Source organism: Jaculus jaculus, chromosome 1, assembly GCF_020740685.1.
Source record: "Jaculus jaculus isolate mJacJac1 chromosome 1, mJacJac1.mat.Y.cur, whole genome shotgun sequence".
NCBI lineage: Eukaryota > Metazoa > Chordata > Mammalia > Rodentia > Dipodidae > Jaculus > Jaculus jaculus.
Genome location: NC_059102.1, coordinates 310,166,045 through 310,183,349, shown reverse-complemented (window position 1 = coordinate 310,183,349; position 17,305 = coordinate 310,166,045). Strand labels below are relative to the sequence as shown.

The 17,305-nt window shown below is 49.1% G+C and overlaps 1 protein-coding gene across 5 annotated transcripts in view; it reads right to left on the bottom strand.

Annotated features, from left to right (window-relative positions):
• Fam78b (family with sequence similarity 78 member B) overlaps positions 1–16,519 on the bottom strand; it is a 98,851-nt gene extending 82,332 nt beyond the window's left edge. For all 5 annotated transcript variants that reach the window (XM_004651948.2, XM_045159457.1, XM_045159478.1 and 2 more), the window contains exon 1: positions 16,226–16,519. In XM_004651948.2, coding sequence (XP_004652005.1) covers positions 16,226–16,488 — 263 coding nt within the window. In that variant the 5' untranslated portion in view covers positions 16,489–16,519. The remainder of the gene's footprint in view (positions 1–16,225) is intronic.
• Between the last annotated feature and the right edge of the window lie 786 nt (positions 16,520–17,305).

Here is a 17,305-nt window from a genome sequence, read left to right as displayed (position 1 = left end):
GGGTTCTGCTCAAGTGGGCAGGGCAGGTGCTGTGTTCCCTCGCTGGACGCTCTCTCCTGACTGGCTACCTAATTCTCCTTCCGTAAGAGATGCTAAGTGGTAGGGACAGAATTTGAAAGTGCTTTTTATATGTTGTTTCCCATCGAAGGGAAGTCAGGGGCAGTGAGTTCTTGGTCGTGGCTTCGGAACGTCTCCATTTGTGGTACACGCCTTCTGCTAAGCTAGACCTTCATCTCTAACAATAGGGGGTCTTCAGCTCTGTGCCCTATCTGCCAGAAAGCCTCTGTAGGACACAGAGGAAGTTGTGAGGTAGCCAGAGGGCTGGAACCCCAAAGAACTCAACTCTGTCATAATACATTTTGAAGTTTTGGGCTTACCGGATGAATCTTGAAATACTTTTCACATAGCTACAGTTTGGGAAGTGGGTTTGCAGTAATTTTGTTTGAAACGTTCCAGTGATTTGCTGTTTACAACTTTTTCAAATCCTTCTCAGAAGCTGACATTTACGTCTTTGTTTATTTTCACTTTCCTTTTTTAGGTAAAGCACCTGTGTGTTTGGTTGTCAGGTGGTCAGATGCAGATTTGGAATTCTTTGCACTACAAGTCTGGGCAAGTTAAATGAGCTTTTTTCTTTCTCTACATATGGCATGGAGGTCATATGAATGTGAATGAGCTTTAGATGAGTTATAATTTGTGTAAACATCTAGCACCTCTCATTCATCATTTTGCTGTCAGGCAATGAATCACGGTGGGTATATGACAGGTATGTCGGTGGGACGTAGCTCAGATTTCTAAAGGGGTCTACCTGAATATTAGGTAGGGGACAACCCCAGGCCCAGGTGACAATGGGGACTCAGATCCTTTCTTTCAATACTTTTGTATATTAGGATAGGTCATTCCTGTAGACTGTCATTCCATGAGTGAGTGAGTTTTCCAGAGAAATGCTAAAGCGGTCATAAAAATGAAATTCACTGAATAAAAGTGGTATTTTTGAAACACAGACACATAAAAAGAAACCCTATCCTTTCAGGATCTCATAGCTTTTTGGATGACCTTGGGCAATTCCCTTTTCTTCCTTTTACATCTGTTTTCTCATCTATAAAATAAAAGAGTTGGAATCTCCGAGGTCCTTTTAGCTTATGAAGTTCTATCGCTTTCTTTTTTTCCCAGGATGAGCTACTTAAAGGGAACACTCAGTTGGGAATGGATGGGAGGTGTCACCACTTCCTAACTGTGTAAACCTGCCAAATCAGTTTGGCTTGTTGAGTCCTATTTCCCCACTTGTTCCTTGGAGAATAGTTCCATCTGTAACAGTGGGAAGTAACACATGTAAACATTTCTGCCAGTTCTGGGTATAGCCCTTTTGTTTTGTTTGTGAGTCTCTGGGTTTATATGGTCCCAACTAACCCAAGGGCTCTCTAAGTCAGAATGGATCAACACAAGGAATCCTGTGTCCCTACCTCATCTCCAGAGTCAGACCAGCAAGTGCCAGGGTAACACTAGGCATGTATGCCTCCTCGGGAGTCCCTGCTTGCACCTTCCAACTGGCGGTAGTTTTGCCTTTTGGTCCCGTCCCCACTTCCCTGTCCTCTGTTGGTCCTTCTTGGAGCTCTCTGGAAGAGAAGAAAGACGACAAACTTCTGCCTTGCCAGAAGACAAATGCCAGTGCAAAATGAGCCCTTGGGGTCAGGCCAGAGAACAGGTGCAGGGACACTGGAAGCCAGCTGCTTGCATCCCTGATGCTTCACGGAGACACTGAGAACTGCTGGGCTTCAGGAGAGCTTGGAGGTTCTGCAGGATTGCAACCTCCTTTTTGGAAAAACCTCTTGGCTTTTTGTGGCGGTGCCAGGACCCCAGAGGTCAGACAGGTGGAAACAAAGGCATGGTTATTCAGCAGAGTCCCTTACAGCACTTTGGAGACGGCAGATCTGCTGAGGCTGTGGTGCGCCTCTTGGCTGTGTCAAGCACACAGTGGGGTGACTTGCTGGGTTCCCTTTTCCTGTGTTAGACTTAAGACTCTCAAGGTGCCTTGGCTCCTATTTCCTTCCCTAAGAGGAGAGCGCTAAGAAGCCTCGATTCTTTCTAACAAAGAGCCCTCCCTATGTACATAGATTTCTTCAAAAAGCATTCACTCAGGCTGGAGAGATGGCTTAGAGGTTGAGAAACTTGCCTATGAAGCGTAAGGACCCATGTTTGAATCCCCAGATTCCACTTAAACCAGATGCTCAAGGTGACACATGCATCTGCAGTTCAACTGCACTGGCCGGAGGCCCTGGCATGCCAATTCTCTCTCTCTCTCTCTCTCTCTCTCTCATAACCCGCTCCCCCCCCAAAAAAATTCACTCAATCCAGATAAAACAGCTTGTTTCTGCCCATAATTAAAGAATGAAGACTCTAATAAGCAAATAATAGCATACTAAATATACTGGGGGAAAAACCTCCATTACAAATTTCCTCTTGAATGCATGGCTGTGTTTTCATAATAAATCCCTAGGAGTCAGAAATGAAAACAAAACTCAAGGAGGGTGGGTAAGAGGCCTCAGCCTCAGAAATGTAAAGCTAAAACCTGAAAGAACTGTAAGAAGAGTCATAAACACACTAGGCTAGAAATTTCAACAGATCTCTTCAATAATTGATAGACCAAACTGATAAGATTGACAAGAACGTACAGAATGTCTGCACAGCACACATAACAGGCTGGCTCTCATGCCCAAAAGAGATACAGATTCACTCAAGAGCCCACAGAAGCAAATCATGAGAGAGCAGAAGTTGGGTGAAGTGACCTGGAACTGAGACTCGGATCTAGTTTGGAAGCCATTGGCGAGGGAGAGCCATTGGTTCTGTGTTGGGCCCTGTGGGATGGAATCAGAGGCGCAGCAGAACGGAGGAGCCTGGCAACGCCCGAGCTGTGAAAGCTCAGGAGTTTCATCTCTACCCTGCAAACTAGCCTGTGTCCTCGAAATTCAGACGGCCTTAGTCACCTGTCCCTACAAATACAACGCGACAGTCCTACCCATTTCTCTCTCCTTGGTTACTCTGATTTGGCGCAAACAGAGACATTTCTAATAGAGTATTTTCCTGATTGTTTTGCTGGTAAGAGATGGCATGAAAACAATCCAAGAATCTTTTCCTCTTTGCGGAATGTCGCAATGTTAGGAGTAATTCTGAACGCTAAATCAGATGACACTTCAGGAAGTAGTGGGTACTGAAGCTAAATCTTGAAAAAAAAAATTCTCCCAGCATCTTTCCCCTCAGGATGGAGACCTAGACACTCCTGCACACAGATGTGGGACTCCACCTGCTTTTAGCGAAGCAGTGACAGCCTGTCCAGTTATGGGGGACTTAGCCTATGAGTCCCTCAGATGTCATCTGAGGCCCCTGATGTAAAATGCACTGTAAGTGAAGAAACCATCTGTGTTCTTTCTCCACAGTATGGCTTTTCCTGAGTGACCCTACCTCAAGGGCCACACCCACGCATTCACTCAACCACTTGCCTAATAAGAACTTCCTGTTTTGGGCTGGAGAGATGGCTTAGTGGTTAGGCGTTCGTCTGTGAAGCCTAAGGACCCCGGTTTGAGGCTTGGTTCCCCAGGTCCCACGTTAGCCAGATGCACAAGGGGGCGCACGCGTCTGGAGTTCATTTGCAGAGGCTGGAAGCCCTGGCGCGCCCATTCTCTCTCTCTACCTGTCTTTCTCTCTGTGTCTGTCACTCTCAAATAAATAAATAAAATTAAAAAAAAAAGAACTTCCTGTTTTGTGAAAAGGTAACTAACTACACATAGACGCAAAGGTAACAAGTCAGTGGACAGTGTTTCCATGAAGACTTTACTTTGTAGACAGATCTATTTGTTACCTTCCATTCCACCTTGAGGGCCTGCAGTGGCTGTGGAAGAAAGGGGCCTGCTATGTTTACACCATGATCCCTTCCAGCCAGTCTTCCTTCAGATCCATAGTTCCATCTCTGAAAGTAATTAAGAAAGCCCTCAGGAACCACAAAGGTCTAGGGTCTGAGCAGTCATCCAGGGCCTTTCTGGTGGTTACGAACAAGGTAAGAGCAGTAAACCACATTCTTCGACTTCTTTCATACCTGCTCTCTTTTCCAGGACTTTCTGTGATGAACTGGTTCTCAAAGTTGTTGTTTTGATCTTCTTCTTCCCTGCATCCTCCCTGGCTTCCAAACCTCTCCTTCTCCAGGTCCCCAGTAAACTACTATGGCCTAGACTGTGCTTTAGTTTCCATTCCGGGAGTCCAGGACTGCAGCTTCATCAGAGCTTTAAGCTATAAGTAATTTTCTCTAAGAACCACCCATGGAGGGCTTAGCAGTCCATTTGCTCTCAGGAGAAGGGTGGGGGATCCTGCCCCTAGGCTGAAGGACAGTGTTGCCGCTTCAGCTGTAGCTCCCTCTGCATTTGTCTCTCCAACTTCAGAGAGTGAGTGATCCCAAGACAGGGAACCAAATAAAGTTAGAGCGTCCATCAGGGTTCCAAGTGGCTAAGACTCAGTAGTGTGGAAAGGAGACCTGCAGCCCAGAAGTAGAGGGCCAGAAACCAGATTGTTAGAAGTTGCACTGCACACAAGACAAGACACGTAGATCTTGACAGATGCGGCAGGAGCCTGGGAGCCTGTAACTGTAGAAGCAGGCAGCATACTGTCCAGGTCTGCATCATTAAGAGCTCTGAGGACTTTAGGACTTGCAAGGGCCATGGCAGGAGATCTGAGGGTACCTCTTCTCCTGGGGAGGGCAGGAGCTTGGTCCTCATATGGGCTCTGAGTATGAAGGCAAGGCTGGCGTAGAATCACGTAAGGGAAGCTGATCACCTGACTTCAACCTGGCTTTCTAGAATCCTCATGAGACACTGGAGTGGTACAGATGGCGACTCTGGGGTGGTCACAGCTACCAGAAAGTCCATAGTGTCCTCTGTGTACTCTACTAACCTCAGGTCACAGCAGAGGCAGTGGAACAAAGGCTGGCCTGGGCCTGCTCTGTCCTGCTCCTCCCCACCCCATCCCACCTGCTCTACGGGAAGGAGACACAGCACAGTTAGATCACACTACTATGCTGAAGTGCCTTCTTAAGCAAAAAAGATAATAGTAAAAAATGAGTAAAACCCAACCAGAAGCCGTCACAGAGACAGAGTCCCCAGGCTGCTAGGATATCCTTCTCAGACTTCCCCCATCTGTTCTGCTCTCCAGGGCCTCCCATCCGAGCCCTGCTGTCTGGGGAGGGCCCCTGGCCCCCTCACAATCTGTCATCTTTGACACCGCTTGGATCTTATTTCTTCTAGAGCTGCCAGGGTCCGGGAGGATACCATGCCTTTCTGTGGGCAGGGAGCCAGGAGGCCCATGCCAGTCGTCAGCACCTGGGAAGGGCTGGGTGGGGGGGCGGACTAAAGGCTCTGGGTTGTGGGGCATCCTAGCTAAATTCCAATTTCTACGTACATCCTGCCTCCTTGGGCTGCCAGGCCCTCCCATTTCCTGCCATCTGTGATGGGTGTCTCTGGGGAGACCCTCTCCTTTCTAGCTTGCTAATCACTGCATATGGACGCTGGGAATAGGCTGGTCTTTGCTCCTGGCAATTGCATCAATATCCCATGGGATGAACTGTGTTCCGCTCTATGCTGCCGAGGGACAGATTCATCCTGGGATGGATGCTTCCTCTACAATACAGGTGGTCATCTCTGTCTGAAGACCTAGAACCTCAACTAACAAGGGGGCAGTAGTGAAAATGTAGGAGGTGCAAGCCCCTGATTACTGCTTTTCAGACCAGAGAACTAGAGACATTGACTATAGGGTCAAGTGGACCTGACTCACCTGCTCACACTCATATTTTCATCCTGCCCCTCTCTGAGCTTCAGAGCCTCCATCTGTAAAGTGTGCAGCTGGGCAAGATGATTTCCTAAAATGTCTAACATCCATGAGACAAGGTGGATTCTGTGGCTTTTTTCCCCAGCTATTTCTCAATTCTTCAGTCTAAACTTTGCTTTGAGCGAGAGCTGGGTGCAGTCCCTGGTCCGGTGGCTGGAAGGGCACAGAGTACCGACTCGGGTGCTCAGATGGTCGCTTGGAGCTTTTTCTAAGACTCTGGGCTCATTAGCATCAGAGCTTGACCATCTGAGCCAGGCAGCTGGGAGGCGAGGACACTAAGCATATCCAACTTGATTTTAAACCTTTGTTTCCCAGGTCTCCAGAGTAAGGACAAAAGCAAGCATTCATATAAAGTCCTGAACATTTGTCATTAATTAATTAATTAATGAACTCACTCATCCATCTATTCCTTCTGAGGCAGTACAGCATCACAGAGTTATTGAAATTAGCTTTATCTGATTTCCAAACCATCCCCTGTCACGAGTTAGCTTGGGAAAGGTTGGGTATGCCACCCAGACCTCTTTAGGGCTGTTTCATTATCTTAATACAAGGAAAATGATGATGGTACCCACATCAGAAACAATGCATTTGGCACTAGGTGTTTTGTTATCATTTGTTGCACATTGAAACATGATGAGCAAGTACTTGAACATCACCCAACCTGTACAGTGTCTCTAAAAGTTAAGAAAATGTCTACAACAGGAGCTTGGGGATTTAGTTCGGTAGTGCAAATCTTTCATCCTCTCAAAAAAATGTAATGACAGTTCACAGAAACTTGAAAAAAAATCTCAAGAGAGTTGAGTCATTTACAAATCTCATATCGATTTCCCCAGCTCAGGTGTTAAGGCTGCCATTCTGGAATGGTGGCTCTGTGTACGACTCTCAGGACAAAAGAGTAATGAGCAGTCAGATCTTGTTCTCACAGGACCTGCATCTTCACTTCCCTCCAAGCCTCTCTTCCCCTAAACATCCCAGCTCCCAACTCTTCCCCGACGCCATGATGGAGGGCAAAGCAACAACTAATCTGCCCATTTCTGGCAGCTCTCAGCATTTCCAAAGCTTTTGCTGCCACCACTCATTCCCTGGAGGCCCTGGCCTGTGTGCCCCTTTAGGATGCTGCACTGACTGCTGACTAGGGATGTCGATGTACAGCTTCCCATTAGCCAGACCTCTGACAACCTCCTAGAGTGCCTTGGACTGTCACAGGTCCACAAGGCAGCTGGGAAAGGTCAGGCCCGGAAGGACAAGACAACAGAGGCTTCTGAGACAGGAGCGACCCACTCACCCCACTGATGCACCATCAGATGCCACATGGCCTTACTTACTTTGTTCTGATCTGACAGCCTGAATATTTCTCCTTACATTGCTGGATGCATTTAGATGTGCCTGTCTTCCTTTATGGATCATCAGAGACCATTATGAATGACGTCCCAACAGGTGCCCACATGCTTGCTGGCCCAGGGGTATCAATGCACACAGCCCTGGGATGACTTCTCCCGGCTCCAACTTCCATCTCTGGTTGGCTGACTTTGCACTTGGTATAAGAGGGCGTGGTCAGGAGGTGGGGGACCTGGCGTGATTCTACTGACACTTGCCAAGATGACTTTGCACCCATTATTTAATCTCTATGGGCTTCTGTGTGCTTCACTAAGACAGGTACTCTTTTCCTACATATGTTTCATAGACATTGTGGGGTTAATTATGTGAGGTCCTCTTATAGGCAGACAAAATTGTAAGAGGGATTTGGAAAGAATAAAGAATATTAAAAATAGTTTGGGACATAAATGAATGCAGGCACTAGTCTCTCATTTGTCTCCTCTAAGATAGAAACTCTCTAACTTTCCTGGTATTAATAGTGTGACACTGTCCCCAAGTCCTTGCATCTGGTACACTGTCGTGTGGGTGCCCACCTAAGCACAATGATACTGTCACCAAGGGAGGGAGCGGGATAGAGTGGTTAGTACTTAAGAGAATATGGCTATATCATAGGGATCAATTCCATGAGTTCAGGCCAGCCAGGGTTCTGGATGCTGCCCAGTGCAGAGCTAGAAGGGTGACTGGTGGGTGGAATCGCGAGGAGACCTTGCTCCCCTTTGTCTGAATGCAGTACAACACAGCCCTGGCTTGAGAGGGCTCGCTCCACCCCTAGTCCAGGGAAGCCCCAGGACCACCGCTACAACCTCCCTCTTCCCTAAGGTATACCCAGAGTTGTCTTCTGTTAACAATAACACATAAGCTCTGTAACATTAAAACTGACATGTACACAGCACAGTACAGTTTGGAAAGCCTTCTTACAGATTTCATTCCATTTAGTTCCTAATTCCAGACATGACTGCTCATTTATGTACAGGCAAGTTAGACACTGAATTGTTAAAAGAGGATGCCAAAGGTCACAGAGCTGGCACTTTACCCAGGTCTTCTGATTTGAACGTATGTAGAGGCACCAGGAACTCGATTATCAACTGAGCATAGTGAACAATTCCACCTGGCATGTATCCCAGAACTTAACAAAAAGCAGTGTCCACACAACTAACACAGTGGTCTGCAGGACCTCGATAAAAGGAATACAAGAATTCTGGGGATCCAGAAGTAGGTGTGGGAGGCTGGTGGTAGAACCACTAGAGGGATCCCCTTTCTCCTTCTCTTCCCAGTCATCTGCCAGAGTTTGAGGGTCAAACAAATCTAGTTCCCGAGTGATCTGGGTGAGTGTCACCAGGGATCTCAGGCTGCCCTTCAGGACTGATGTGTGACCACAGGGAGCTCCAAAGGTATGGGCACAGGGCTAGAACCCAAGAGCTGAGGATGGTGCCCTGAGCCCAGGGACCGAACTCTGCAGCACAAGCTCATTCCTCGCTATCTTTGCTCCCACCATCCCACAAAGATGCAACCCTTCTCGTTAATCACTAATGCCACCCTCAGAGGGATTCAAAGAGGTTCACATCATGTTCTTTGGACTCAATTCCAAAGGAGCGAGGAAATGCACAAAGCAGACAGAATCAGTAAAGCTAAATTCATTATTTTTATTTTGCAGGGCAAGTTTGGAGAGCCTTTTTTTCTGGAGCAAGGCAGTCCCTTAGAAATGGAAGGGTCAGAGAATGTGGGCTGGACTACATGCTGGGCTACTTGCTGGATGTGAGAGGCAGCTTAAGTGCTGAGCCTCCATGAACCTTGTATTAGGAGAACCTCCCTCAGGAAGCAAGATTTCCATGAAGCCATGTATAGAAGGCATTCAATATGGTGGCAGGCACCCAGACCCCTAACACATGTAATATGCTATTTTATGATCCTTCCCTTCCTAAGCAAAGTCTCCTAGGTCCTCCCAGCACTCCTTGATGTGGACAACTCTCCCACACATGCAGTCACCCCCTCTTTACTGAAAACCATGACAACAACTCCAGAACCATTCTTAAAATATCACATTGATGTGGACCCATGAGAATGACAGGGAACATGCCCCATGACTGCCTACATGGGTGACGACCCCACACTGAGGGCATCTGTTACTGAAGCACAGGCTCCACCCCGTCCCGGGAAGCTCAGCATCATGCAGGCTCTGTCTCTGTGAATGTTCACCAGAATGTTCCATTACTGCTAGTTTCCTACGATAGCTCCTCTTAAGGGAATACATCATAACCAGCTTCTAAATTATCATTTCCTGATTAGTGTTAGCACATCAGAAATAGTGGTCTCTATCATCCATGACAATTGTGACAACTCTTCTTCTCAGCAGATGAAGGCAGACGAGAAAGGGGCTGGGGAGAAGGGAGATGACGCCTCCTGAGACCTGGCCCCAGAGGTAGCCTGTGCCCCTGCTGCCAGGCAGAAAGTCACCAGCATTCTGTGGTGCAATGTCCTCAAAGCTCTCCCTCTCCCTGCTTTCTCCAATCCACCCACTGCCCGTAGCCACAGACTGGCATCACAGGCAACACAAGCCACATTTTGTTTTCTTTCTTCTACCTTTTCCCAACTCATTCTCATCTCCTCTATGTATACAGCCTAACTCTGGAGATGTGCTTTATCTCCAGTGAGCTTAATGCTTTGCTGATAAAGCCAGTTAATCCTCTGCTGCAGAGATGGAGATTAGAGGAAAAGGGTTAGGGCAACTGCCCTTCAAGGACACTTGGGACATGTGGCACAGAATTGGATCCCGATTTTCCCACCTGATGCTCCAGACCAGGGTCACGTGCATTTCTGATGAAAAGCAACACTGGCTGCCTCCAGATCAGTGGGAGGGGCAAGGGTCAAGCAGTTGAGAGACTCACCAGATTCCCTGGACACGTGGCTGATCTGGTCTTCAAGAACAAAATGCCTGAAGGAGGCATGCCAACGACCACCCTCCACACTGGACATGTAGCGGACTGGATCTGGCATATCTGGTAACACCGAGGTGAGCTCTAGCTTAGGGGGCTAGGACTCAGCCTAGTAAGGCCTTTAAGTCATCTTTCCCAGCAGTCCTGAGAGTCACAGACTTCATGATGCAGGTGGAACAACACTGCACAGATTCTGCATCATGTTTCCTTGGGTGGACAGTGGGTGGCACGTTAGAGCACACAGGTGATGTGAGAAGCTTCTGTGTTCATCAAACAGAGCATAGAAAGGAGACAGAGGAGGGGAAGGCAGAAGCCCTGTGCTGAGAGGCTGGTGGGTGAGTGCAGAACAAGAGTGTGGTGAAGATGAGTCGATGTTAGGGCTAAGCAACCACCAGCGTGTCAAGAGATCAAGACCTTTGCTGGTCAGGTTTGTGTTGATATGGAAAGCTCATTTAGGGGGTCTGGAGAGATGGCTTAGTGGTTAAGATGCTTGCCTGCAAAGCCTAAGGACTCAGGTTTGATTCACCAGTACCCACATAAGCAAGATGCACATGGTGGTGCATACATTTGAAGTTCCTTTGCAATGGCTGGAGGCCCTGGTGCATGCCCATTCTCTCTCTTTCAAATAAATAAATAATTTTTTAAAAAAGCTTATTTTGAAGAGACATCATTTGTCGAAGTGGACACAGCTATTTGAAGTCATCAAATGGCTCATTTGTTAAATCATATTACATGTGTTCTAAATGTCTGCTATAGTCCAGGCACTGCTCCTAGAGAAAGGAGTGAATGGGATAGCTAAAATGTCTGCCTTTGGGCTGGAGAGATGGCTTAGCGGTTAAGCACTTGCCTGTGAAGCCTAAGGACCCCGGTTCGAGGCTCGGTTCCCCAGGTCCCACGGTAGCCAGATGCACAAGGGGGCGCACGCATCTGGAGTTCGTTTGCAGTGGCTGGAAGCCCTGGTGCACCCATTCTCTCTCTCTCCCTCTATCTGTCTTTCTCTCTGTGTCTGTCGCTCTCAAATAAATTTAAAAAAAAAATTAAAATGTCTGCCTTTGTGGTACATACGGAAATTCTGGTGGGAAGTCAGAAGTCAAGCAAACCATTATGTCCCCACTAGCTGTGACAAGTGTGGGTACGGGGCATTAGGAAAGAGTAGAACTGGAGGACCCTAACTCCACTTGTAAAATCGGGGTGGCTGAGATCTGAACGAGGCATAGGAATTAGCTAGAACAGGGTAGGCAAGGAGGACACTGCAGATTAAAAAAAAGAAAAAAAAAAGACAGCACAGGGCAAAGCTACGCATGAGATAAAGTTGGTTCCTCTGAAGAACTTGAGAAAGCTGATGTGACGTAAGTAGAACAGATTCAGAGTAAGAAGAGGTTTTTGAATTTAATCCGCACTTGTGATGGAAAGCCACTAAAAAGTTTAAGCAGGAAAATGGTAACATTAGCGTTCTCAACCTATTGCTCAGCCTGCTATGTGGGAAGCAGACAGCCGGGGAAGTAGGTGTGGAGCTGGGAAGAGCAGGTGACAGTTGATGGTGACTCGTCCTACCTAACATGGTAGCATTGACCATGGGGCATGTTGGCTGGGTTGCAGAAGTTTTAGGGGCTAGGGTCAGTAGACTTGATGATGAAGCAGTGGGGGGAGAGATATCTAGAACGACATAGCTTGAGTAACTCGGGAAGGGTAGGCATTCTTTACTAAGATGGGGAAGGATGGCAGATTTTAGGTTAGAGCTTCAGTGGAGACCAAGAATTTAGGAATACATCTGGGTGTGGAGGGACATGCCTATAATCTCATCACTTGGGTCCCTGAGGCGGCAGAATGGCCATGAATTCCAGGCTAGCTTGGGTTATATAGTCAGCACCAAGCCATTGGGGGCTACATGGCAAGATATTGTCTCAACACCTATCACTTCCCCAAAAGAAAGAACTCAGGTGTAATGTGGGAAGCTTGCGCTTGAGAAGTCTTTCCAACAGTCAAATGGAAATTGCACATAGGCACTTGTATCTGGTTACATAACAGAAAGAGCATCTGCTGACTTTGGGATGGATGAAATTACTGGGGGACAGTACAGATAAACAAGAGAGACATTCTCATGAACTATGTAAGATAGAGTAACAACTGAGAGAAGATAAATATTCTCATGAAGTACACAAGATAGAGTAACAGCTGGAAAATTAGCATGGAAGCTAAGGGATGGGAGTGACTCAAGACATGAAGAAGCTGTCAATTATATGGGATATTATAAAAAGATAGGTCCATAGAAGTTGGCAATGTGGAAGTCACAACATGAGCGAGAGTTGTTTCTGAATGGATAGAGATCAGATTGGATTGCAGTGAACAGGCTACAGAAATGGGAGGATAGTCAAATTCTAAATAACCTGGCCAAGGAGAGAGTAGGAAGTCAGGCAAGAACTCTCTCTTGAAGGAGAGGAGTGAGGTATGATCTCCTCAAGTCTCCCCCAGGTCGAAGTTCGCCAAGCGTGAAGCTCTGAGCTGATCATGGAGAACCCTCATAGCACTGGAAGACAAAGCAAACGGAAGGTCCTCTGGCTATTACACCTTTCCCCTGACCTCAGCGCTGCCTCATTCAGCACTGGCACAAGTACCCCATTCCAATTCAAACCCCACTCACAGGAAATCTCTTGCATGTTGTGCACGACAATCAAGGTTATTTATCATCAAGCCCGCTGTCTCTGCTGGAAAGCTCCAGCATACTTAAGAAGTGTGGTGAAGCCACAGAGAGTCTCCTGATACCTCTATGGCTCTTTTCAAAAGACCCAAACCTACCTGTCAGACTTTTTCTATGGTTCTCTTTGAATACTCCATTGTTGACTATTCATTGTACCCTAAAATATCTTTAGTTTCCCAGCCTCCAAATACCTGCTGCTTTTCTCCATCAGAATTACTCTCCTCTCCTTGTCTCCCTGGATATTTTTCATCTTGCAGAGAGTCTGCACTTTTAAGAAACTGTCTGGCCTCCATTCTCTCCCAGGCAGGTCTTCTAAAATGCTGCACAGCACTGTTTTTTTGTGAAGGAGTTGCGAGGCTATCTGAATGGGTCTGTTGTTTTCTTGGTGATGCTAATACTTGAGAGGTACTTGGTAAATATTTACTTATTGCAGATGATTGAGAAAAAGTCAGGGGCTCTGCCTCTTCCCTGAAGGATGAACACTCGTAGCAGTCTTTTCAAGCTGCATTAACAAGATTCACTGGCCCAAATGAGGAATAAATGAGGGCCACAAGATTCAATAGCCTGGTTTCTTATGGAGCATCTGGGGACACACTAAGTCATTTGAGTTCAAGTTCAAATGAAGGCATCATTGCTAAAAGATGGTTAGACCCTTTGAAATGAGAACACCTTCATCCCATATCCATACCAACTAGACAAACCTTGGGAGTATTCTTTTAGAAGCCTATTCCTTCTTGAAGAAGTTCAACATTTACCACTAAGGCTCATGTTTCTTTCTAATCCTGAAAATAGAGGCTCCTGGCTATTTTAAGCTGTAAGATTTTCTCACACAATCTTTTTCAAGATCTGGAAAAGGCATCTTTCTAATTCAGACCCTTCACCACATCATGCTTCCTGTGACAGAACAATGCATAGGAGTCGCAATTCAGCCGGCAGCATGTTTTCCACTTAAGGCACTGGCTAACTCAGACATAATAACTAATATACTCGAGTGACTTTCAGGCAATATGAGTTCCCATTACAAGTTTGCATTGGTGAAGTTTTCAGGGCATAAACATTTTTTTTTTTTTTTTGGAAAATGGTTCAATAAAATCTAGGCTTCAAAGTGGCCTTAAGCACATAGCAATTATCGCAACCAAGGAAAGCCATGTGAACTCTAGATACAGACCTATAATAACAATTTTATGTTTACTTGGGGACTTTTTGCTCCCCTGCACCAACAACATGAGAATTGGGGATCTTAGCACACAGAAGGCTGCAACTAAAAGAAAACAAAACAACAAAAAAAAGTCTTTCCAAACCCCCAGTGCAGGAATTTGGTAGGGAAGGTTGGGGAATCTGTTGTTAAGCATTCATGCTGTTATAACAGTTGGTTCCAATGTGGACACACCCTTCTTTAGAATGGAGCAAATTCTACTACTATGATTTCTGTTTATAGCTCAGTTTGGCTTTTCTGGCAGAATATACTTTATGGAAAGAATTGTTGATCTATGTATATGCTTTTGATTTACTGATTTATAAAGAATTTTCCCAGGTTCCTACAGGGTAACCTTGGGAAAAGGGGTCTGATTCTTTAGGCCTCCTCTTCCGCGGGCTTCAGGCTGCCTCACAGAGTGGATACTGGCAGCAAGGTTAGCCACTGCCATCCAGGCTAAGGCCAAGGGGTGTGAGAAGGAGTCCCTTGCCTTGTTTGTGGTTTTCTCTGACTTGGCTGGAAAGAATGAGTTTCCAAAAACTCAACCCCCCCCCAAGAAAAAAACCAAGTTTTAAGACACATGTGTGGAGATATAATCATTTTTTCAGGGTGTGTCTTTAAAATAGCATGATTCACAGAAATAATACATCCCCCATCTCTCACATCTTCCTAAAAGATAGGAACATGGTGTGCAGAGGCATATTGCAAACTTGGATTCACATTTCCTCACCAGGAACCAGCTTTCTCTAGCACTGAGCCTTTATGCTTAAAGGGAAAAGTGGAAAGTCCGGGAGGAAAAAAAGAAACAAAACGATCTGTCAAAATTTCTTTTTAGCACCTATGACTAGTGTTAACTTACATGCTTTCGGAGTGCAAGAAGAAGCCCGAAGGCTGCTGCTAAGGGGATGGGGTTGACCTTTTAAAACGAGAACTCCCCCACCTCTGATCCATATTAAACAGGTAAACCTTGGGAGAGTTAGAGTTTTGGATTAAGAAATGAAATAAGGCTGGATTTCTAGAAAAAGGGTTTCCCTATTGTATACAGGCTACTCAGAGTGTTCTAGACCGACCCTGTAACTGCATGTAGAATACAGGCCCTAGACATTCTTGCCATCAGAGCTGAGAGACTAGGGGCGAGGGGGCAGTTATGAAAATTCAGTAAATGAAAAATGTCCAGGACGCGCCCGCCCAAAGCCTGCGGTTGCAGGGCAGGATGTCGGCCCCTGGCGGCCAAGGAGCCGATGATCTGGGTGCATCGCGGCCGCCAAACCCCATTTACGCACCAACCGGCGCTGCTGAAAGAAGTTGGAGAGCTCCCAGCCTGACAACAGGACTTTCCGGTGGGCGCCCGGGAATCCCATCCAGCGCCGCAATTAGGAAAGTTTTGAAAAGTAAAGACCCTAGTCGGAAGAAGGGAGCCATCCTTTCGTTGAGCACGTGAAACTGCTAGCACCGCACCAACCCTCTGTTAGCACAAGGCCACCAAGCTCTCCTTGGCCCGGGAGCACCTGGTGCCTTCCAGCTCTTCACTGCCCCGGAATTCATCCATGGGGCGCGAAGACAGATGGGCGGTTGGGCCCTGTTTAAGGATCCAGAAGGAAATGCCTTCAGGCTCGCTGGCGTGGGGGTGGGAAGGGTGGGGAGCACACGCATTCAGAACCACTAACTCTCGCTCGCATGCCCTGGACCTTCCCTTTCAAGCCGGCTCGCGGCACAGCCCATGCGCCCCCGGCACTAGTACTCCAAACCTCCCTCCGGGCATTCCCCCCAAACTCTTTCTGGGGAGTCCCACAGACACAGACGGTGTCCCGCAACTCTCAGGACACTCGTCAGCCACCCCCACCTCTGCTTCTTGAACCCTCCTGGTCGCGCTCTTACAGCCCCGCGCGGTTCTCCTTGCGTTTCTGGGGGAATCAGAACCAAACCACGAAAAAAGAAAAAAAAGAAAATGCTTTCGCGAGGAGCCTCCCGACACCCGCCCTCCTGTCACTGAAACAAAAGCGTAGGGAGGAGGGAGGTGGGTGGGGAGGCGGGTGAAAGGTTTAGCAAGAGGATGGGGACAGCGGTCGGGGAACTGGGGAGGGGGGTTCGGGGTGGAGAGCAGAGACAGGGGCCAGGACACCCCCGGCTCCGGGCGCCTCGTGGCCGGTCGCTTACATGCCCAGGTCGCTGTAGGTGTTGAAGAACTCCATCTGGTTGCACGCCTGGATCCAGCCTACCACCCAGGTCTCGTGGCGGGGGATGGGGGGCATGACCACACGGGCCGAGGCTTTGAAGTAGGGGGTCTTGTAGCGCAAGACGATGGGCGAGGTCTCCTCGATGCGCGTGGGGCACTGGTCGATGGTGGCGCATACATCGTACACCACGATGTTCTCGCGCCGGATCCGCGCCTTGCAGGTGATGCTTTGGATACAGCCCATCCTGCCGCCCGGCGCCGGCGCGGCGCGGCGCGGCGTGGGGCAGCGCGGGGGCCCGCGCGGGCAGCCGGGGGGGCGCCCGTCACGCCGGCATGGCGACGCGCCGCTCGCTCGCTCCGGGTCTGGTTCAGCTCGCTCCTAGGAGCGCGAAGCCGCCGCCGCCGCCGCCGCCGGGCATCCTCCGGGCAAGCCCCCGCCCCGCTCCCCTTTTACCGCTGGGTCGCCGCCGCCCCGACGCCCGCCCACGCCCGCCTCGGTCTCCGGAGCGGGGCGCGCGCAGCGTGCGCTCCTAGGAGGCTGCGGGCGACCTCGGCGGCTCCAGCGCCCGGGCGGAGGGCAGGGAGGGGAACGGCGCCGCGAGGAGGAGTGCCCACCCCGGGCCGGAGCCCCCCGCCCTTCGCCGGAGAGGAGGAGGAGGAGGAGGCGGCGGCAGCGGCGGCGGCGGCGGCGGCGGCGGAGGCATGGAGCCGGGGGAGGGAGGCGGCCGCAGCGCCCGGGCTGTCTGTCTCCGCGGCGGCAACAGCAGCAGCCACCGCCGCCGCCGCCGCCGCTGCATGAACCTCTGCACCGCGCTGCCCCCCGCGTGCAGCGCACCCAGCGGCGGGCGAGCGGGGCGGCCCGAGCGCCTGCCAGGCGGAGGCAGCGGCGGCGGCGGCGGCGGCGGGAGACCGCGCTCCCGCCGGCCCCGCCCCGTAGCTGGACTGCGCCGACACTCCTCCTCCGCTGCCGGGCCGTGGGGGGCGCCAGGGGCCCGCGGTCCCTCGGGGTGGAGAGCCCCACGGGCTGGGGCAGCCGGGGACGTGCTCCGCGGAAGAAACTG